Source organism: Amblyomma maculatum, chromosome 2 (assembly GCF_055883805.1).
Source record: "Amblyomma maculatum isolate TAMU_Amacu chromosome 2, ASM5588380v1, whole genome shotgun sequence".
NCBI classification, from domain to species: domain Eukaryota; kingdom Metazoa; phylum Arthropoda; class Arachnida; order Ixodida; family Ixodidae; genus Amblyomma; species Amblyomma maculatum.
The window spans coordinates 71976062-71999220 of record NC_139345.1 but is presented as its reverse complement, the minus strand read 5'-3'; the positions used below and the strand labels follow the sequence as shown (position 1 = coordinate 71999220).

The 23159-nt window shown below is 44.1% G+C and overlaps 1 protein-coding gene across 1 annotated transcript in view; it reads left to right on the top strand.

Annotated features, from left to right (window-relative positions):
- Positions 1-2224: 2224 nt before the first annotated feature.
- LOC146198954 (gelsolin, cytoplasmic-like) overlaps positions 2225-23159 on the top strand; it is a gene marked incomplete in the record, with an annotated part of 73267 nt that continues 52332 nt past the window's right edge. Inside the window, 2 exon segments of the mRNA XM_084594422.1 lie at positions 2225-2574; positions 21605-21679. Of these exon segments, the coding sequence (XP_084450548.1) occupies positions 2503-2574; positions 21605-21679 (147 nt within the window).

Sequence of the window (23159 nt, the reverse complement as noted above, 5' to 3'; positions counted from 1 at the left end):
GCATTCACGGGCTTTGAGTAAGATGTGGCAACCATAAGCTAACTTCGAACACGTCTTACTAATGCGAGATTGTCAATTCATATCTGAATCAAACATGATACCTAAATACTTAAAAGAGGCTACTCGCATTACAAGTGTAGACTCCAGGAATAGAATAAACATATGAAAATTAAGCTCCTTTTTCCTCGAGTGAAAGAGAATGTATTTCGTTTTGTTAGGATTTATATTTAATTGATTTCTTTTAAATCAGGAATGAACTCTTTCAAGTTCCTCGCTAATTTTTTTCTTCGAGCTTATTTAAACTGTCACCAACAGGGGTTAGCGCGGTATCATCTGCGTACATTAATGCTTCGAAGTACAGCAAAATGGAGGGAAGATCATTCACGTATAGACTGAGAAAAGTATTGGTCCAATAAATGAACCTTGTGGCATCTCGGAAACTATTGATTGGGTTGAAGAAACGATGCCATTCATCACTACTCGTTGATGTCTGTCTGAGATGTAGCATTTAAGAAGCTGATGTATTTTGACCCTGAATACATAGTCATGAAGTTTAGTTAATAATATGTTGTGGCTAACAGAATCGGATGCTTTCTTTATGTCTCGGACAACAACGATGACAATATTACTGCTGTGCAGTGCTTTGTTAATTTGTTGGGTATGTACCAGTACTGCAGTTGATGTGGATCTATATGGGACCGGAAACCATGCTGACTTGAAAAATAATACTATGCTTGGATGTAAATGATGTTATCTGCTGTGATAGTTTTTCAATCGCACTTGACAGATATTGGTCTGTAACTGGAGCCACTTGAACGGTCTCCAAAAGGTGGACACCCAGAATATCTATATTATCTTTTATTTTTCTGTCTGTAATTGTATCAAGCCGAGCCGCTTTATTAAATTGTAGATTATTTACTATTAATTCGATATGAGGCTTTGTATTTCAAATATGGCAAACCTATTAGAAACAGGTTCTGACGAGCGCGTAAAATCCATATTCTCTGGAAACTGTGCAGCCAAGGTACCTATAGTCCTACGTCTGCAAAATATTTGTTAAAGCTGTCCACCGTGCCTTGAGTTATAGCATCACGCAGTACACGTCTATCAGATTGAAGGCCAACTGCAGTTTTAACTACCTCCCAAAGTGTTTTGGTGCTGCCCTCAGATTCAGCAATGAGCTTGCTGTAGTATTCCTTTCTTAGTTTCCTCATCAGTGAAACTGACATACCTCTAATATGTTTGGTTGTAGTAATACTCATTGTTTCTATGCTGCTTCCATTTGCGGTACAGCTGTTCCTTTGCTTTAGTATTTTCAAACTGTTAGGTGTCATCCAAGGGCAAATTAGATTAATGTATTTTCTGCTAGTAGTAATGGCGTTTTGTGATACCGCGCATTTAAGGGAGGCTATGAAGTTGTTATATTCTATGTTGACATCCTCATCGTATGTGGTACGAAAATCTGCTTAACTTATTTTGACTCTTAGCAGGTTATAATCAATATTCGTGATCGTCCTCCAATCAAACTCTATTAGCGTGTTGTCACAAGGGCCTAGTGCCGGCTGCGCTCTTGAGATTTCATGGACATCGCGGGCGCGTCTTTGTTGCTTGGTCTGGTGGGAGTTGTTTGAGATCGTAACGGAAATCGGAATTTATTTGCAGAAGGCTGCCTACAGCTTAAACATTGGCGAACAGCAACCGCGTTTGCAAAATAAATAAATAAATAAATAAATAAATAAATATATATATATATATATATATATATATATATATATATATATATATATATATATATATATATATATATATATATATATATATATATATATATATATATATATATATTCAAGTTACATAGCTTCAGATTGACCTTTTTTAAGGGATAATACGTATGCTACGTATATCGCCTTATTCTCCTTTCAGCTAACTTCTTAAATTGTTAGGAGGAAAATACCGAACAGGAATGGAGCAGTAAAAAGATATAGCCATGACGAGTTTGTGTCCTTATTGTTTGAATCAGGAGTGAATCACATACATGGCGAGACAATGAAGTATGAGAGGAAAGGGCGAGAGCTAGAAACAAGACAAAAGAATAGAACGCTGTCTTTTGTAGCGCCATCTTTCGACTCGCACCGCAGATGCGTGGCGCCTGCCCCTCCTCTATCCCCCAGATGGCTGCAGGGGCGGGGACTTCCCGCCAGCGCGCTTTTTATCCTGTATTTTATTGACTGCGCCTAGCGGCCATGCGAAGCTGCAACACGGGCTCTCCCGTCCCATTTAGCGGCAGGCAGTCAAGTTAGACCCGTTGCTCCGCAGTGGCACTAGGACGCGAGCGATAACAAACGCAGCGGAGTCGCTGAACACAACCTTTCGGCCCGTCGTCTGCAACGCGTCGTCCACTGCGCGTCGTCTGCTGCTACCGGCGTTGCCGCTCGCGCTAGTGAAGCCGTCGTCCACACTTGGTCTTTGTGGTTCAGGAGGAAAAACGCGTGCGGCGTAAACATGGGAGTCACGGTCGATCCGGCGTTTCAAGGAGTCGGGATGCAGCCTGGCCTAACGATCTGGAGGATCGAGGTAAGCATGAACGTTGTCTCTGTGTGGCTGTCGTACAGCGAAAGTGTGTGCGGACGGTTCACTTGTAGATAATTCAGAGCTGCCGACGATTCACTAGAATCAAACTTTGATTATTAGGCGATAAATGTTTCCAGAGAATGTCATTTAACCTACAGATATGAATTCGCGCGAAGACTTGAATCCAGGTCGGTGTATTTTACTTTCGGCTCATTCCTTACTCCATGAGATTTCCCTTTTACCTCGGGGGCTTTTCATTCGACCCGCCTGGCACAGCTTTGTCAACTAAAGAAGTTGTACAGAGTGCGCGCAGCAGCCTTGATTCCGCTTTGTGTTTATGCGCAAAATTTGGCTTTCTCTCTTTTTATTCCGCTTTACGAACAACTACCGGGAATGAGCTCCGCTCTAAAAGCTGTGTGGTTCAAAATCTATGGCGTCCTAACCGCCAAAAGGCGCCTTTCTTGCTTTCATACGGCGCTCTTTTACGATTCCATGGCACTCACCGGAGCTCAGGTGTGGTGACAGTGCAGCCCTATAGCGTTGGTATTCAAAGTCAAATGCACTTGTTGAAGCTTTTACGCGCCGTAAATCATGCTGTCCTGGCTTTCAAATAGCTTTTATGTTGCTTTCAAAATAGACAACAAAGAGAACACACATTTTAAGGCAACCTAGATTTTTATGGCGTCAACTTCGACGTTAATGTTTTCTAATCTTAACACCTATCACATCTAAAACAAAGAAGGAATGTTGCAGCTTCTCCGACCTGTTGTTTAAATATAGCCTGTATCGTATTTGATGCAACCTTTCAGCGGCAGCTTGCAAAAGCGTTAATTTGACGACGAACTCTCTATCCAAAGATAAGCGTATTACAGATATCATCTTATCGGCCTTGTAAACTTTGTGACAGAGTACCGTTGTTGGAAAAAGTGTGAGAGTGAGAGAACCAAATAGAGAACGCGACCGCAGCACAAAAAAATTAAACTCTCATAATATATGTTGCTTAGCTCCACATATGTTATATATAGGCATGTCTCTCTGTCAGCCAAAGGAAGGTGCTAGGCAATAAATTTCATTTAAGAGACCGAAACGAGCTTTGAGAAACCATAAAAATTCCTCTCAAGCAAACGCATGGACGATTGGCTATTTCGACTCAATGATTTTAAGAGGAGCAATCTTGTTTTACCAATCATTGCGTGTCCATAGTTGTGGTAAATTATATTTAAATTATTACACGACAAATCTGAGCAAACTTTTTGACTAATAGATCACTCATTCCGATCGCTCGACTCGGACTGTCCTCTCCTTTAAGAGTACTCACCGAAATCAATGCTTCCATATCAATAAAAACCTTGCCGTAAGAAGAAGGGGGAAAGAAATATGCGCTCATAAAGCAAACCACACAAAGAAGAAAGTAACTATTATGTTGAGCTTTGCAACTAATAACGAAATCAAAGAAGCTGCTAAAATTTGAGAATGGTAACTCTTGGAGACGAGTCAACAGCCACGAAATAGCATGACGAAGCGTTCATATTTGTTCCTGAATAAGTAAAATAACTTATGCAGCTTGATGCAGAAAATGAGGTTGTTAGCTAGTATTGTCTTGCCTAATGAGCAAAGCAAAAATAACTAAAGACGGGTACTGTGACGTAGCTGCACCTGGTTTCCTGGTTTCGGTGTTGTTGAAACTAGATGACTCCAAGAGCATGGGGAATTGACCAACGGTGGTTCTCAAACGAATGAACAAAGAAAGGAGGGCCACACGTGCAGACGCTCTCAAACATTTGAAAATATAGCCTATGCGGTGAAACAGCATATACTGACCTACAGTCGGCACGCATTGAAGGTGTTTCAGTCGCTTTCCGGTTGTCTTTTAGCGGAGTTCAAGGAGGCATACGATAAGATAATAGCCCCTAAGGCGAGTATTCGCTTCACTCCCTCGGTTCCTTGGGAGCACTATTTTTGTGATACCTTACCTCCTCAGAAAGCGCGGGTTGAAAGTTCAAAGAGCACGCGGTGCCGTCCGCGGCTCTGTGAAGGCTGTTCGAAGAACCAAGTTTTATTTCTTGACAGCAGGATTGGAGGCTGCTGCATTTTTTGTTGCACGGGGGCGGCGGTTAGAGTATCTGGAATCCGGCTTGATCTTTGGAGACTGTAGAAATACATCTGTCGCGGCGGATTACTGGCCATGAAATTTGGCTGAGAAGCTCTACTTCGTAGGTTGAATTCTTTCAAAGGTCCCCTCTGATGGAGACTAAGTATACTGAGATTTCATTCGGCCCGTATTTAAAAACCTCTCGTGATTAAAATCAGCAGTAAGCGTGCGCACATACATAGAAGACTTAAGTGGTCCAAACCTACTTCCATCTTCAAGTTGCTTGCCGGGACCACATGTCAGTTACTTCGTGCAGGCGTTCAAACATATTAAATACCTAACGGCAGCCTGTACTGATACTACGGCTGCATTCTAGGCGTCAAATTCGGTCTATATGCTACGCCGCATCATCGCTCAGCATCCAACTACAGTTGGCTCCTATTGTCTACCGGGATATTGACTCAATAGGCGACATTGACGTGGCAGAACGCGCATTTTCACGCTCATTTGATATCGTCGTTATCACGTACACCGCTTTTACTAGACCGGCTACTGTCAGCTGTATGACAAGGGCCCTACTTTCTTTATATATAGAGCCAGTTAATTTATAAATGAACTTTTACAAGGCTAATTCGAGGCGTACATTCGGGGCTTCGGCTTTGAAAATGAAATATACCTGAACAGATAATGATAGTATGGGTGGACCTATTTGTGAATAAAAGGACAATGATAGGATAATGATGTTTCCCCGCACACATGTTTGAGTCTGTCCCCTGTCATCGTTGTTTTTCTGCGGGTATTATAATTAAATGTAGTGATTAAAAGCAAAAAAAGTGCAGTAAAGTGTTTAATAGTGGTATTAACAGAAGTCGTAACCGTATTCTTCGCAATCGGCTTAGGCAGTATTCTTATGTTCCCTTGTCCGCTGACGACTGCTGCTAAACCTAACCCCAGTTCGGCGGTGGGTAATTACTGAAGCCATCCATATATAACTAACATAAAACGTAAACTAAGTCCCGATGTGTCTGTAATATAACTTGTCTGAGTAGCTTTTCGCTGCAGCATTCTTGTCCCTGAAGTGCTGTCTTAAAATATAAAAAAAAATATAGAAAGAAAGACAAATTCCGTTGCAAAGCCTGTCGGGCGTGGCGTTTTCACACTGGTCTTGCTTCGCGTGATAAATATTTGTAGTTGATGCAAAACACACAACAGCGTTGTTGTGATTCGATCGTGATCGCTGTCTTCAATCAACTGCTTTCTTGTCCTATACAGATAGTCTCGCAGTTTTTTTGAGCAGCAGAACGTTGTTTGGCAGCGAAATTTGCTCCCTTGTTTTGGCCACTTTCTCGCACTATAGCGGATTTGCAACTTGCGTCCTATAACGAGTTATATTTGACGCGTCTGCGTTCAGTAGTAAAATACAACGATTAGCAGCAGCATGTGAGATATCTTCAGCTTAGCTAACTTACTCTTTCGAGTGTGCGCCTCCGTTGCATGCAGCGTTGCTTGACTCATACTCGAAGACACGCCTTCTGCTCTCTGATATTCATCGAAAATATGAAAACTAGGCTACAAGACTGTAGGGTTGCTTTAAAAAGCCTCAGTTTCCATTTTTAGAATTCAATTTAGTGCATTACTGCTTTCTTGAAAGCAGTCCCTCTCTAAAACGTGGTCAGCGCCCAGTTACCCGCCGCAAGTCTGCATTGACATAAATATTATTAAATGCAGAAAAAAATCGTACATACACAGTGACACAAAGAACGCAAACCAGCCCGCGCTGTTATTTTCATAACGCAGTCGTGCCTACTTGTCCAATTCAGTGCATTAACGTGGAGTAAAGTTTACTTGTTCCGGGGGGAAACCGATAACTACCCTGCCTTGCTCATTATCTTCACATTCTTGGTAACCGAGATGGCAGATATCATGGTGACTCCTCTTGGTAACCATCCATCAGTTTCGGTCAAGATGCAGATATAATGATGCGTTGATCTGGCATATCGTAAATTCCAGACCACATTACTCTAGCCGGTACCATTATTAGGTAGGCGCGCTAAACTTAAACACATGGACGATTCACTAAAACAAGACAAGACTGGTACGTGCGCAAGCCTTCAATTGACGTACCAGTCTTGTCTTGGTTTAGTTAATCGTCCTTGTGTTAATGTTTAGCGCGCCTACCTGATGATGGAAAACCAACTAGCCGCCATTACAGCATTGCTTACCATTATGACATTAAATTGGAATTAAGTTTTCAAATTCGGTACGCTTACTAGTCAACACGATATCTTTTAGAGTTCGACACTCTTTCGAGCACCCAGTCGTAAATCTCGCGTCTTTGTTTCTGTGCTAAGCACTAGCTGGTACACAAGACAGCGCCACAGGAAGTTAGCATAAAATCCTATCCGAGCTTTGGGCCCTTTTATGCGGCTGAGATATCGGCTGGAGCGGTTTCCATTTGTAGTTATGAGCGGTTTCCAATAATAACTGAAATGCATGCGATGCAAAAAGGCATCCACTGTGGCGCATATGAGTGACATGCGTGCACTGAATCCACTGTCGACGCTCCCGTACTTTGCGCGCTTGAGCTGGAATGCAAAGTACTATTTCTAGGTAAACAACAACAACAACAGCTGTTCAATCTGACATGCTTCTCAAAAGTGCACTAACCTCTTTTTTTTTTTTTTTATCTGTCACGTCTGAACTTTTATTACAATTTTGCAGTTTTAAATTAAATTTTTTCGCTGACTTGCCGAGCACGGTTCGCCGCTCAATTCGATAACGCTAGCTCAACTTCGACAAGGAGCACTGCTGATAACGTTCAAGAGTACGCTATATGCAGTGCTTAAAGTCTGGCTTCATCGGAGGGGGGGTCTCTACTGATTCCAGCACAGGTGGAAAGGAAAATAGAGGGAGAGAGAGAAAACGTCTGGTGGCCTGCTTCGCACATCGTTTTATACAAATGAGAGAAATTATTTTCCTCCGTCGCGAACTATAGGGGATATGTTAATGGTTCTCATTAAAACTCACTACCAAATTGCCGAAACAAAAGAGAAATGCCCTAACAACCAAAGACAGGATTAAAATACGACAGCCTGCTTCGTATTCATGCAGTCCATATACCTTCAAGTGCGGGGGGGTCTCAAATCCCTCTTAAATACTGGTCTCAACCCCCCCCCCCCCCCCCCCCCCCCCCCCCGAGATTCCCCTGACTTTAAGCCCTACCTATATTGGGCAAGTTGGTTCACAATCATTTTGTGACTTAGCGTATACAGAAAGACAAGAGACTGCGACGACCTCAATTTCTGTGTGTCAGGTTTTAGTCGCATTTTTTGTTCGCTAAACCTAAAAATGAATTGGTAATATGTTTGCCCTAGGAGAGTGCAGGTAGACTCAATTTTCTCTAGCGTTTTGTTTCAGGGAACCCGCGCGCCATCAGGTGAAAGTTAGTTCAAAACAAGTGGTAAAAATGGATATATCCGACAACACGTACGGAGGATAAAAATCCGAGCATCTTAGTTGTACCCGACAGACCATATAATAAGCAATAGAATCATCTGACGCCGCCGAGGTGAATAGCAGAGAGAGGCAAACAAGTGTGGCGCCAAGAGCATTTTTAGTCCGCCTGAACGTGAACCATTTTCATATGAAACCTCTGTTTCATTGCAGGTACTTGTCTATGCAATTAATATAACTCCAATTGTACTCGAAATTAATCAGAAGCCCTCTATTGCGGCGTATCTGGTAGCGAACGAACAGTCCTGGCGCGTTACGCCCAATATGCTGTTACTTACACGGTTAACGGCACAAAATGTCTGCCCTATAGGCTATGGCCAAGCGAGGACCCATTTGGCGAAATGGCGGATACGCAGGACTGCGAGGTACTGATCCCCGTTTCTTTTCTTATACTAGTCGAGAGGCGACCGGACAAGAGACCGGCAGACATACAGAAAATGTTCGAAAGGGGCCTACTGGAGCAAATTTAAAGGCATAAAACACGGACTAGGCTTAAGAAAGGCCAAATTATACTTGTATAACATCTTACAAACAGATACCAGGAAGGTTCAGCTTGGGTTCAGTCATAGTACCCCAGCTGAGAGCAAGTAGGGTCGTTGGTAAGGCATGCAATGGGGACAGTAGATAACCGATCGTCCTTTGCAATAAAAATGGTGATTTCTGTAGAGAGGGCGAGCGCAGCAGTAGGCGGGTAAGAGTTTTTGTGGGGAGAAGACATTGCAAGGCGATTTGCCAGGTCAGGTTGGCAAGTACCTGTTCAGAGCCGCATCGAATGCGAATACTATAGCATGTTGCCCAATTTTACCATGGAAGCAAAATTGTGAACAAATGGAATTTCTTTCGAACATACGCCATTTGTTCGAATATTCTTACAAAAAGAATAAACGCGAGAAACAGCAAAGCCGTAGCGGTGGTTAGGCGCTAGGGCTTAAGGTAAGGCGAGAATGCTTTACGGAGTTGTTGCTGTGAAAAAGCTGATACCCGATAGGCGGTATGAAACATAGACTGAGTATATTACCCCTATGAACGTCACGAACACGTTTGAGAAAGATACCCTTCGCTACTGATGATGATAGAAAATAATCTAGAGAAATATTTAAGTAGGCGAGAGGTGCGAGAAATACATACTATTTATCACCTCTAAGATCCAGTATAAAGAGGTTTGCTGTGCCTTTCTCAGCCCTGCCACGTCTCAGACATGGATGTCATGCTTGAGCATTACGAAAGTCGCAACTCGGGCGTACCGCGTCGCAGAGTTCGACAAGGAATTTAGCTCCAGCACCCATACCCCGCATACCAATGCAGGCAGAATGGTTTTACTGCTTCTTTGTAGGCCCTGCTTTTTAAATAATCGCCGAAAAAAACACCGCTTGCTGATTTCGAAGTGCGTGTGAATTTTGCGAAATGTATTCGATAACTGTCGATCATATTCGTTTGGGACAAAATAGCGCGGAACAAATGTATAACCGACTTGCTAGCTTCTGTCCTGACTATATTTGATTGGACAGTTTCGATATATATACAATATTTCCTATTCGATTCGTTGAACAAAACGAACAGGGAGATATTCGATTTATTATTGGAAAAATTTTGATATTCGCGAACTCCTATCTATTAGATGCAGGGGTCGTAACTATAAGTTAATGATGACGGTAATGAAACAGCAACGACGACTACGATGATGAATACGATAATTTACCACAAGACCTTCCACTGTGCGATCATAAAATTAATTCGCACTTACTGGCCTCAGTGATTCATATAAGCGAGCCTACGAGAAGTAGACCGGACAGCCCGTTGTCTACAGCTCTGTCCGGCCAGACAAATCGTTGCATTGAAGTCGTGGGGTGCGTGATACGGGCGCGCGGCGTGTCAAATGTGTCGCACGCGAGCGACAGCTTCAACACGACGTGTCGCCGGTCGCGGGCTCAGGAGCGCGCACGCGAGAGACAGTTTCTCCAGGCGGAAGAAGACGGGATCCAATCGCCTCAAATGACCGCCAAGCGCGCCCATCACTGGCTCGTGCCTGGGAACAATTTGCAGACATGGCGCCGCCGCTTTCCCATATATGCGCTGATATAACTGCATGCGAGCGCAGCTGTGGGCCCTTTTATTTTTACCTTTTTTCTCGGTGTAGACACGGCACGCTCCGTCACTTCTTCGGAGAAAACCGCTCGCTCGCGGCTGGCCGCCGTACCTCGATGTGTGATGTCGACGTTGGAGAAGAGGAGGGAAGATGGTGTGAGGAGAGAAAGCATGGAAGAGGGGCAGGATGCTGGCGCGGCTGTTGGAGTCGTTATGCTCGCTCGCGCATTGCTCGCGAGACGAGCAAGCACCTGTTCGTGCTTTCAAACTTGGCGGGAAAGCGCGTATTTTACGACGCCCCCTGCGGCGCTGGTGGTGGGCGGGGAACGTTGTCCTCGCGCGTGTGTATGCTCGGTAGAACGCTCGAATGCTATACCCCTCCCCTCCCCCCTCTTTTCCGAAAGCCTTGCGCGGTGATCGCGCGTGTGTCAAAAGAAATAAGTCCCTACCATACCCCTAATTTTTTCAGTGCTTAAATTGCGAATAGCCTCCAGCTCAGTTTTCTATGCGTTCCGCACCTCCGGCGGTATATACAAAGAGAGAGAGAGAGAGAGAGAGAGATGCGGGTGCGAGGTTGAGCATACCTAAATAACGATAAGTGCGGTAGCTTCTCTCCCCTTTGTAGAGGCGACGCAAGGGCTTCGAATCGAGTCGTATACGACAGGGCTACAAATTGATTTGAAGTCCTTTGAGCCCTCCACCACTCAATAAATACGCGCTGAGTACTTTATTACTATTTTTTTTTTGTTCTTGACCCTTTCGTTCCATTTCAGTCCCTTGTTTATTTTTTCTTTACGCGTCTAACCGTTCAAGGAAGTACGCCCGGCTTTGATCGGTGTTTTGGTGGAGTGGTAAAATGTTCACCATGGTTATGCTGTACTGCCAAGTCTAGCCGAGACTCTGGATAGAAATATTAAGGCCACATTCAGGAAAAAAAAAAAAAAAAAGAAAACATTGGCTCACGGGATGTTGCATGACTCATGTAACTCTTCACTTTTGCACGTGATATTACTAGACAGGTTAGCGCCAATAGGAACTAAAGAAAGGACACGAGAGTAAAGCATTAGAGGGAGTACACGCAAGGCGAAGTTTGAGCATCCAGGTAAAATCGTCCACAGTATACAGTCTCCCAAATCTTTAACTGGCGTGCGTGACGGCAGCATTTTCTGTGATTCTGAGCGTTGCAGAACAGCTAATCTGGTAAAGGTCCAAGTATAAGCCAAGGATCACCAAGTCCGAGCTTAATCTTAACCTTCCGGCAAGTTTTATTCGCCCTAAGCGGTAAGAAAACAGCAGCCGTTACGCACGTCAGTTTAAGATTTGGGGGACTGTACGTCCGACGAGCATAATTTGCAGGTGCGCAGTCGCGAACGGAAGCTGTTTTTTTTTTTGTGTCTGTTGTGTTACTGTCGTGCGCAGGTAATAAAAAATAATAATTTCTGTTCCTAAATTTCAGCGCCATTTAATTTCGGCTGCATCAACTGCGTTTCGTGTACATACCTGTGACGGGGACTGCAACCCAACCCGAACATCGTAAGCGCCATTCATTTCCATGAGCAGAGGAATGGCGGGGGAAGCAGCCTTTGACGCAGCATGCTCCCCACGCGTCAGAATGCAGAGAAATCAGTGGTGCGCCGCCCCTTGAATTGGTTTAATGAACACAGAGCGGGAGCACTGCAAATGTAATTAGCATTTAGCGCCCACGTCAACTGCCACAGTAAATATGGCTACAGAGCGGGTGGCCAAGCATGTCAAGCTGCACCTATTCTTTCGAGGGGAGACAAGCTTCAGCGGTCGGGGCATTACTCGCAATGACACGTTCTTTTACAAGTACGCAGCCACAGGACTTCATGTTCTACGCAATGTGCTGCGCATATTTAGTTATCCACACAGCCCACTGGGTCGAAATGTTGACCGCCGTCACTGGCAGAGGGAATGGCAGTAATCTTCTTGGAGGCTTGATGGAGGAGAAGCGGTATCTAGTGGCAGGAAGCACGCTTCAACTGGCATTTAATGCATGTCGTGGACCGAGACTAATTATGCGGTCTTCGCAATCGACGATAATGGAGTCTGTAATCCGCCCATCATCGCCTGATCGCGCGCCCATTGACCCGCTGACGGAGTCGTCTGCCGATTGAAACAGTGGCCCGTACACATCTATAGCACTGAGGCACACACCGTCTTTGAACTGATGCGCTGACAGGCCTTCGGCGCAGGAGAAGGCAACACGCATTGGTCGAGGTGTTTGGCTGACTAATCGAAACTTTATATGCTTGTGTGGGTTGCCAGCGTGACACCGCAGCTTTCTGTGATCATAAGTGTTATACGGAGATAATGGCTCAGTTTTTTTGAACTCTCATAATGACATTAATAAATATAATAAATATGTCACTATGTAGAGCCTGGACAAGCTGGAACGTCGCTCAGTTTGGTCCTAGTTTTTTTTTTTTTTTCTCTGCATTCTAATTCTAAGAGATTCATGCATTCTAAGAGATTTCATGCATTGGTGCCTATTTTAAAGTTCTCAGTGAAACGCGCCCGTTATTTTCCAATGCCTTGAACTTGTGCGTGATACTGTTTTTAGGGCACTGATACCAAATTCAGCGCTTTCAGCCTGTAGGCACCGTTGATGACTATTAACTAATTAGGTGTTTATTTTCGTATCGCCTTTAAGAAATACCGTTGCCAACTAGCGCGTCCGCCCACGATTCTTTTACGTATTCTTTGTTAACATTTCCTATATTTCTTTCTCTGACAACAAGCAGTCAGGTGTTCCGTGCCGATTTACATGTGATTCTTACGCGCATACCGCTGTCACATCTTGTCGCTTTCTATTGGGCTTCTCGAGTTGCTTGCGCAATCAAGCATCGTGCTCTGGTTGTCACATTTGCAAAATCGTTATGCCACTGCGCGTTGCAAACGACTGTGATAAGCGCCGTGTGGCCTGTCAAAATGCCGGCCATGCAGGTAGCGGAGTCGTTACTATCTTTCAGCACATAGATGAAGCAATGGAGGCACGGCCGCTCGTTGTGACCTTTCGTTTTGTTACATTTGAATGATTTGCTGACTGGCAGATTGCTCGATTACATCAGTCGAGGTTGAGTGGATCTGTTTGTCCAGTAGTATATCAAAGGATATATGTGAGGGGAGGACCTCGGTGATTTGGAAGAATTGCAGCCTCAGTTGCATTTTTTTAGGCCCGAGAAACTCAGATGTAGTGTCAACAACATAGAAATGCACAATATCTGCCTCACTTTGAGAGTTGGGTGACACTCGCAAGCACTGGATTTTTGCTTTTTCACTAATGTGCATCACAGAGACAGCAAGATGTGTAGGATTTCGATGTCGAAAACGCTGTGCTGCATTTTCACGGCTTCGCTTAAAGTGTGTCTGTAACCGTACTTCCTCGGGTGTATCCTGATTCGTTGGAGGAGCTCAGTTAGTACTCACTGGCTGATAGTAATGGCGCAGGTTCGCTCCTGTGGGTTTTCAATGGAGACAAAATGTAAAAGCAGCCATAATTCAGCACGCGCAATGAAAAACAGCAGTAATTGATTCCAAATTAGTACCGAGCAATTCGCAACAGCTTCATTCAGTGCACATTTGTTTTTGCCCGCACAGCCAAATAGTTATCAACTGTAAATTTGATTGATTGATTGATTGATTGATTGATTGATTGATTGATTGATTGATTGATTGAGTGAGTGAGTGAGTGAGTGAGTGAGTGAGTGAGTGATTTAATAACGTTTACTCACAACAATGCGGGACATGATAGAAGGCGTAATTGAGGCCTCTGGTACGATTTCAATCATGTGGTGTTCCCATTCGTCGAAACCTCTGCACACAAATTCTTGCCTTTCGATGGATTTAAAAGCAGCCATATTGTCGCATAGCGAGCTATGCCTATGTCGCGCGCCGTTTTCCGGACCCGTGCACAGCCGGGGAGCGGTCCTTTTTTTTCTTTTGCACGGCGTCGCTGTGCTTTCCCCTTCTTCTTGGGGGGGTATTCACGATGTACGCCGTTCGGAAAATGGTTAACGGCTGTGAAGGAGGCGAGCTGTTGAAAGCTCGCGTCCCAACCGGTTAACGCCTGAGGGCTTGGGGGCGACGGCTGAGAGCACGGACGGAGCTTTGTGTTTTGTGCCGTCTGCGTCCTTGCGGCCCATGTGTTTTTGGTTTACCTTTTGTGTGTTTGGGTGCCAGGCGGAGATGCGCCGCGTCTTCTAGAAATTCACGCGGTGCTCGCCAGGAAACAACATCGCGGGCACCGGCGTCCTATTGGTTTCTCAGCTGTAAAGAAAGTCGTCTCATTGGCTCCGATAAGCGCATTTCCGCCTGGTAACAAACACTGCCTGGAGAATCCTGAAGAACGTGGACAGAGGGGTTTTGGCGGCAAGTAAGGGAGGACGGCGACCATCCGAGCTGCTGCTCGGGACCCCTGCTCGGAAGATGTCGCGTTGGCGGACTGATGTGTTGTTAATTTGAATTAGTTGTTTATTTGGTACTACTGGATTCGCTTTAATTATTGTTTGAGTTCATCTTTATTAAATTCAGTTATCTTGTGTTGAAGTTTGAAGTTTGAAGTTTATTGTATTTCAAAGGTTAACAAAACATGAATACAGAAGGAGGTCCCAAAGTCAAGGACTGCGGAACGGGACCTCCTATGATGATTATTGAAAAGAAATACATATTGAGCAGTTGCAGAAATTATACAATATTTCGCATCAGTGGGTTGGGGCGAATGAAACATGAATTAGTACAGACGCTATTGATGTAATAACAAAGAATAAACACCTAATCACATAAAGAAAACATAGGAAACAATTCATAAAAAAGATATAAAGGATAACACATGAACAGATTACCTTGAAAATTACGATAAGTGTGATAACAAAAACTGACGAAGAGCGGATTTAAAGGCAAAAATAGTTAATGATTGTTTGATAGTTGTAGGTAATGAATTCCAAAGAGTGGTAGCAGAGAATCGGACTGATTGTTTCCCATATCAAACGAAACCGCCTGGTCCCTTTCTTCAATGCGGCGGAGCCGTCGTGCCGTCAAGAAAGTTCAACGTGTGAACACTTCGTTACAATATTATGGAGTTAACCATTCGAGTGCTAATGTCGGCTGGGACATCTCGGCAGTTCAAGAGGGATCGATTTGCTTACAATATAAATAAACAGACTTTTAACACACTGTTGATTAAATCGCTCACTTGCTCACTACGGCTTATTGCGCGCTCCCATCGCCCCTTAATGACGCAATACCAGAGGACAGTCAGAAACGGAACACCGTGATGGAGCGCGGCATGCAAAGAACGGGCCGCTGCCCGCTTATCGCCGTTTTCATTGTACGTTGGCACTGGAGGGCGCGGTCGCGTCGCCTTGCACCGTCCGAGCGAAAGGGCACTTCTCGACGGAAATAGGATATCCCCGCGCCGCCAACGCGGCCTCTTCCGGCCGCTGAAACATTCGCAAGCACACGCGAACCCCCTCGGTGCCGGACGCAAAGCTTCCTCCCGCGTTATCGTTGTATTTGTTTCTCAAAAACTGTTTTCTCTTTAAGGCGTGGTAGGGTCGTAGGCGTGGTCTCATGCACACGGAATGTCCAGCAGCTAATACAAACGAAATGACGGGACGATGCACCCTGAGCGCAATACACAACGAAACCCGCCATCGTGATTATTTTAACAAGCCTTTGGAGAGAGAGGAACGTGCGAAGCAACCGCTTCGCCGGCGTCTCCGGAGTTTGTTTTCGCTTCGCGCTTTAAAAACGTTCGCCATTAGAGAATGCCGGAGACTCGTAGGTGTTTTGCCGCTGGAAACGAGTTCGCTGCGCCAGACCTTGGCTGCAGGAATTGCGTTTACGCGGGCAGCCTTTAGAGGAAGAAATAGAAAGGCCGTCCAAAATGGACAATTTCGCGTGCGCATAAAATGGGTGCATCCCGTTCAATGTGGAGCGAAATCAATCTCATTTGAATTGGCCGTGACTGTTAGCTTTCGTTTCGTTTTGGGATGCTAAAAACGGAGGATAATGGAAAGCTAAAACGGCAACAAACCCAATCCACGCACACAACACACAAACAGGTTCATATCTCGCCGGTGTTTCATTGCAGGCAGCCAGACTGTCGGTGAGGCTATCGAGAAACATGAAAATATGGTGTAGCGTTGGAATGTTAATGATTGAGGCGAGTATATGGAAAATGGGAGACAGGAAGAAATAAATAGACAGGAGACGAAAAGCAGGCTCTATCTGCCATCATCACCTGTAGACCACCGGTTGAAAGAAAGGGCCCTATACCATAATTATTCGTACAGGCTCGTCCACTCTTAGTGCGAACACTGGCTACTCTCTTCAGCGCTCGACACGGCCGCGCTTTGAAGCTTAATGGCAGTCAAAGTTCCTCTGGACCCGCACCAGTTTGCATTGATGTGAGGCCGCGTCGAACGTAGCGGTGCTTTAAAGAGAATGACCAGTGTTGGTACTAGGAGTGGACGACCCTGTGCAAATGCTATCAAAAGAGATTTTACAACTGAATTTATTCGACTGTTGACGCAGTGATAATACACGGTCCAGCGTAGTGGCTTCATTTTCCCGAGATGCAATAAACTAGCCTGCACGCCGCTACATCAACGCCTCGTTGTATATATACACCGCTAAAACCAGTCGCATATACCATGTATACGTTTAATCAGTACTCACAAAAAACTCACACAACAATGTTATTGACAGCGTAAACATTTATTTAACTGCTTTTTGTCTTCTGTATTATCCATTTCATATCTACGCTACCGCATCATTAGAACAGGTGATAGAAGTGACGGAGAGCTCTGCTCACATGCAACATTCTTTAATAACCGAGGCTGACAAGCACCTAAAATTGTACCATCGAATAGCAGGTGAATGGAACAACGAATACTTTCTTGTAGAGATGCTGTATCCCGTGTTATAGGAAGCCTTTGAAGAACTCTTTGGTCTTGTACCATGGGACCTCTCGCTGTATATTCTTGTACGTTGTTTTTTTTATTCGAAAATAAACTTTCAACTTCAACTTCAACTAAACCGCCCAGTAAACAAAGAAGGAAATTTGAGATCGCCTAAGCTTCGCCTTGAAAGTAGAATTCGATAGCGCCTTTTTTTTACGGTGCTCATACACAAATTGCATTACACGACATACTACGCCGCAGCTGTGTATTCATGAAAATGATACTACTGCACACATACCGCCACGCATCTACTAGGGCTCCTTCTAATACGTTCTTTCCAACGAACCTTTGAGGCCGATGTGCAGCGCGTCCATCTGACATACTTTCAAGCGGACTCCACAGTCGACTACGCCGGGTTCTCGGTGCAACGAGCTCCTTAAGGGGCGCATGAGTCGTTATTTTCTATAGAACTACAAAACGCACGCGAACAATAGGTGTCCCATCAGTGCTCTCCGCGATGAAAAAGTTTTTAAGCAGCTTCAGTAGCAGCGATCTTATCGGCAATCGAAAATGATGCCCCCCCCCCCCCCCCCCCTCCCAATCTGATCCCACGTCGAAGCGGAAGAAAAATAAATGTACAAGTCGCGACGACACCCCACCACGCCCCGTCAAGTCCGCTTCTCTTGGGAGCGTGCAATGAGCGGGCGCACCCAGCAAGCGCCAGTGATGCCATCGGGGAGGTTCGCGGCTTGGATGCGTTGCCCTATATTCGGCTTGAAATGGCCGCCCGGAGCACTTTTGAAAAATTATTTGTTGATTAAAGGCTCCATAAAAATGCTTTTAAATTTGGCTTCCATACTCGCGAATGCCACATCTACGGATTTCTTGCATTAGAATATTATCTAAAGTAGTGCTTGTTTCAGGGCCGTGTAACGCTCTCGCAATAATATACATACGAAGGGAGCTAATAGTGCACGTTAAAGAACCCCAGGTGGTCAACATTTCCGGAGTCCTCCACTGCGGTTCTCTCATAGCTTGAGTCGCTTTGACAGTCAAACCACATAAATCAAACCAAACCAGTACATTGAGAACGCATAATGTATTTTTGTGCGGGAATGTGAAATACTAATGTAGTCATAGAGGGCACTGATTTGAAAATTAAGCAGAAGAAAAAAAAAAAAAAACAAAAAACCCACATGCATGCCGCCGGTGGGATACCCCAGAACCTCCGAATACGTATCTACCGATATATGTGGTTATCTTTTCATTTGACAGTTACCTCTATTATTACAGTATTTTACACTGATCAACACACAAAAAATCACTTATTTTCTTGATATCATTGCTTTGGCTTTTGGCTCCTTTTGCATAAACTGCCGTAAACGAGCTTATAAACGAATGCAAAGTCATGCCCTCTAAAAGCTCGTTGTTCACGAGCGTGTGTGATTATTGCGTGCGGTTTTGTCTGCTGGAAAGAAGCCAATATGAATCTTTTAGCACTCAGTTCGTCGTTATCCGCGGTCCCTTTGACAGACTCGACTAGGTGCGTTATCATGCACGTAAAGTGGACTCTTATCGACAGGATGCTGAATGCTGTCTCCTCTCGGGCACTGCTGTAACCGGGGTTTCAAATGGGGTCGGTAATACAATGCAGAGAATACGGCGTACGGAAGAATGTACGTCACAGGAAATAATGGTCACATACGGGAACACACATACAAAGAGATCCGAAGAGGACAAGACACGCCCGACCCACGTCGTTTGAAAGGGCGGGCTATTCATTTTTTTTTCATTTTGCGCATCCTCGGATAAATAACCTTATATATATCACGTCTATGGGCCCAATTCTACCGAAACATTTGGGAATTAGGACAAGGTTATTTCTTTTAATTAAATAACGCCGTCAGGGGACCTAAATTGACCCGAAGGTAAATTTTTGATTAGGTACGCTGTGAGCCAGAAATACTAAAGAGATCGATATCCGGAAAAAATAAACACAACATAAATGGCAGAAAGACACCCCTGTAGCTTGGCTTTTATAGCGCAGTTTGCACTGCTGACAATCAACAGAATGCATCGAAACACAGTAAAGTCTAATGTATTAAATTTGTGCGTATAGCCGTGAGGTGAAACTATTGTTACGAACCTAAAGCTGATTAATACTACATCGAAGCTGTGTAAAATTCCTGCGTGAAATGAACAATTTCGCTAACCTTGCTAATCAGGCATCGAAACAGAACACCAGAAATTTCCCTAGAGCAGTTGCACGAAGGTGCGCAGCGCAAAAAAAAAAAAAAAAAAAAAAAAGAAAAAAAAAAAAGATGAAAAGCTTACTGCAAATTATTGTCCTGAATACACGTTGCATTAATCGTCATCACGAACGCCAAATGAAGGTGGTTGCATGCAAAGTGGAGCAATTATAAGGGGAATTTTCCTCCCGAACTCTACCCGGTGAAATAAGTTGCCCCTGAGTGTGACGAGCTTACTCTCCTACTATTCCAGATCTTTGTCCAATATCTTCTATGACTGTCTTTTCCCTCATCGCCCCCTTCAATACCATGTCCCCTTCCCGACTATTTTGTTCAAGGGTCGGTATGGCTACAGCGTTAATAATTGTTATTAAATGACAAATAAACAAACACACAACGTTCGTAATGTTTGTAAATAGCTAATGGTAAGAAGAAAAAACTCAAGCTTAGACACATGCGCATGTACAAAAGGGTGATATTCATGATGTCTTCGCAGATCTGAAAGGAATGCCCAATTTTGGCTATTTTGTGAGCGTCTCGAATCAATATGTGCGAATATGTCATAATCTTCTGTATATATGATGTGATGTGTACCTTGTGAGGGAGCGAAAACCTCGTCAAGCCTAGTATGGCTTTTGTCTGTATACCCGCAGTATTCGCAGTACTGAAATGAAATTTCATTCATACTTTCATATGACAAAAAAATTCTGAGGACAATTACGTACCCTAATGCGAAATTCGTGCGCGGCTGTTTAGTTTCCTTTTTTTTTTTCTTCACAAGGCGAAAGAGAACGCGAAGGGAGAGCGCTGTAGCGGGGAGCCAGAGAGAGAGAGAGTGTCTGAGGTATTTGTTGATGCAGGCCTCGATGAGACCCGCACTCTGCCCGGCGGTTTGGCTCGTGACTCCCTCGTGGCTTGCGACTCTCTAGCTCGATTACAACGGCATCGACGGGACGCTGCTCTACAGCCGAACGGGCGCATGAGAACTGCGCTATAAAATAGGATATGGACTATGAGAGAGAAACAGAAGAACAGAAGGCGGGAACATCAATTAGGCGACGCTTAGTTGGCACGTTGGAAGGGGAACAAAGGAAGAGAAGGGAAGGATGCGAACAAAAAGGACGCGGGAGGCCTAAATATATGATCAATTCAATATATTTTAGACATTAGTTATTCTTTATGGGCCAAGAATTCAATGAATCATCAGTGCAGGCAAGAAACAGGAGAGGGCGAAAGAAACAGAAAGTTTGTGAAAATGTTCCTGCTCATGGGTCCCTTTAAAGAAGGGAGTCAAGAGACTGCATTTCCATTCCATGCCTTCAAAATGAAAGAAAAAAAGAAAACTTTCTGTTCTCACAATAGAATCTCTGGGTGGTTTTTGGCCGTGAACTTGTACTCATATAAGAAATTTCTGCAGCATCATCAGAATTTTGTGTTGTTACGATAAAAGCGTAATACAGAACTGCTAACTAGAAAAAAATACTGAAGAAAAACAACAGAACGAATACAGAGTACCACACAGCTACACGAAAACTACACAATATTCTGTGGTATTTTGGGCACAGTTTTGTAGTTAGCCTGACTGGGTACACAGCTTGGGATCAAGTCAGCACCTATTCTAAACCACAGAATCGTTATATCGGCGGCAACGTCGAGTCTAATGTGAATGTCTTATGTCTAATAAAACTTTTTTCTAAACACGTCGAGCCTCATGCCATGTCGGTGCTCGAACGGATTGAAATAAGACAAGGAGAAAGTGCGATGCTACCTGAAAAGTGTCTCATGGTCCTTCATTGCCTCGAGATAAAACAATAACGACGACAACAACAACAACAACAACAACAACAACAACAACAACAACAACAACAACAACAACAACAACAACAACAACAACAACAACAACAACAACAACAACAACAACAACAAGTACAACAACAACAACAACAACAACAACAACAACAACAACAACAACAACAACAACAGCAGCAGCAACAATAACAACAACAACGACAACGACAAACGAGACGACGACTTGCATTTGTAAGAGCCATCTGCGAACACGTATAGGCACTCGCATCTGACGAGGGATCCCGACCCATTTTCTCAGACAGCCGCCTGCGTAAGTAAGCTGACGTCAGCGCATGTCTCTCTTTTTTTTTCTGTTGCAGAAGCTGGAAGTGAAGCTTATTGACCCCAAGATGCACGGCATGTTCTACACGGGGGACTCGTACATCGTTCTTCACGTGAGTAAGCCTTCGCTTGTCTCTTGTCAACTGAGAAAGAAGTCAGTAGAGCAGGCGAATATCTTCAAGGCGGATGGCCACTCGGCCAAGTGCGGGGAGACATTTTGCTTCGGCAACTGGCTGCTCTCACGGTTTTCTTCGCATTTTATCTCCTTTTTCATATTAGCCTTTTATCTCGCTCCATCCACTCTTTCAGTCTTTGACATTTGGACTACATGCATTCACACTGGCCCCATATCAAGGCGAAAATTGCTCTCCTTTGAAGGTTGCGAAACTATTTTATTGCCATTATTCGTGGCGCGGATAAATAGAGCATTGTCTTTGTGTACTCATAGACATGATCGATAAAGTAGAAATGCGCCAAAGAAAACAAACAAAAAATAAGACTGGATTAATTATTTGCGTAAAAGACTGCTGCTCTTTCGTAAAGAGATGTTGGTGACACCCATCCAGTGGTCGCATTCACTGTTTAAGTAGAAACACTTGTAGGCTGGCACTTACCATACAACATATTGTTATGAGCTTGGTCAACGAGAAAAATTTTTATTGCAAAAGCAATACTACGTCAGGTTTCGGCCCGTTGCGTAGTCCGTGGCCGCAGTCACGAATGACCTTGAACAGCCGTGAAGAAGACGAAGAAGAACGTTCGGCCACCCGAAGCTAATGCCTTCGCCCCATATTCGGTTCAGCAGCGTTGAACCCTTCTCATTTTCCTGTTTTGGATCCGTACTGGGATGAGTAGGTGAGGAGGGCATGTCATTGTAGTTTTACATTATTTGTGCATAACATGCCTCCGTGTAGAATGTCAATGTTTTAATTTTTATGAAGGAGTTAAATGACTCAAATAACTATCTGTCTAATTAAAACAGAAAAGACTGAATTATTTCTCGTGTATAGAACGAGGTGCTTTATTCGACTTCTAGTGTGTTCTAGGAAAAAAAAATCTTCCGTGGTTCTACAAAACCACCTCTCACTGGTTTCATACCTTCCCTCAAAGAAGTCTCAACTCCATTCAGCGTGAGATTGAGAACAGTCATGATGAACATCTGTCTTGTCCAGTGTCGCCACGTGGAGAGTAGTTTTTTCAGGCTATCAAAGTTTTTGCTCTCTGGGCTGTACGTATTTTGCCCACATAGGTAGCCTCATTTTATCATAAGATAACAAGCATGATGTAATTCCGCCGCAGTTCTTTTGATGGGCATCAACGATTGAATCATTTGCGGCATATATGTAGATATGCGCTCGAAATTCGAAACACCCCTGGCGTGGTTGTGGCGATCACAATGTAATCTTCATTTTGCGTTTTGTGCCGCGAATTTCGAGCCTTTAATGGCATTCGCAGCTGTGGCCGTCTCTTACATTCCTTATTTTATACTAAACAATATTATGAGCCCTTTCTTTCGCATAAATTATTTTCTTTTCTCTTCCGTCATTTAGAACAGCGTGAAGTGTTGCTGTTGCTGTAGTGGTTATTTATTGT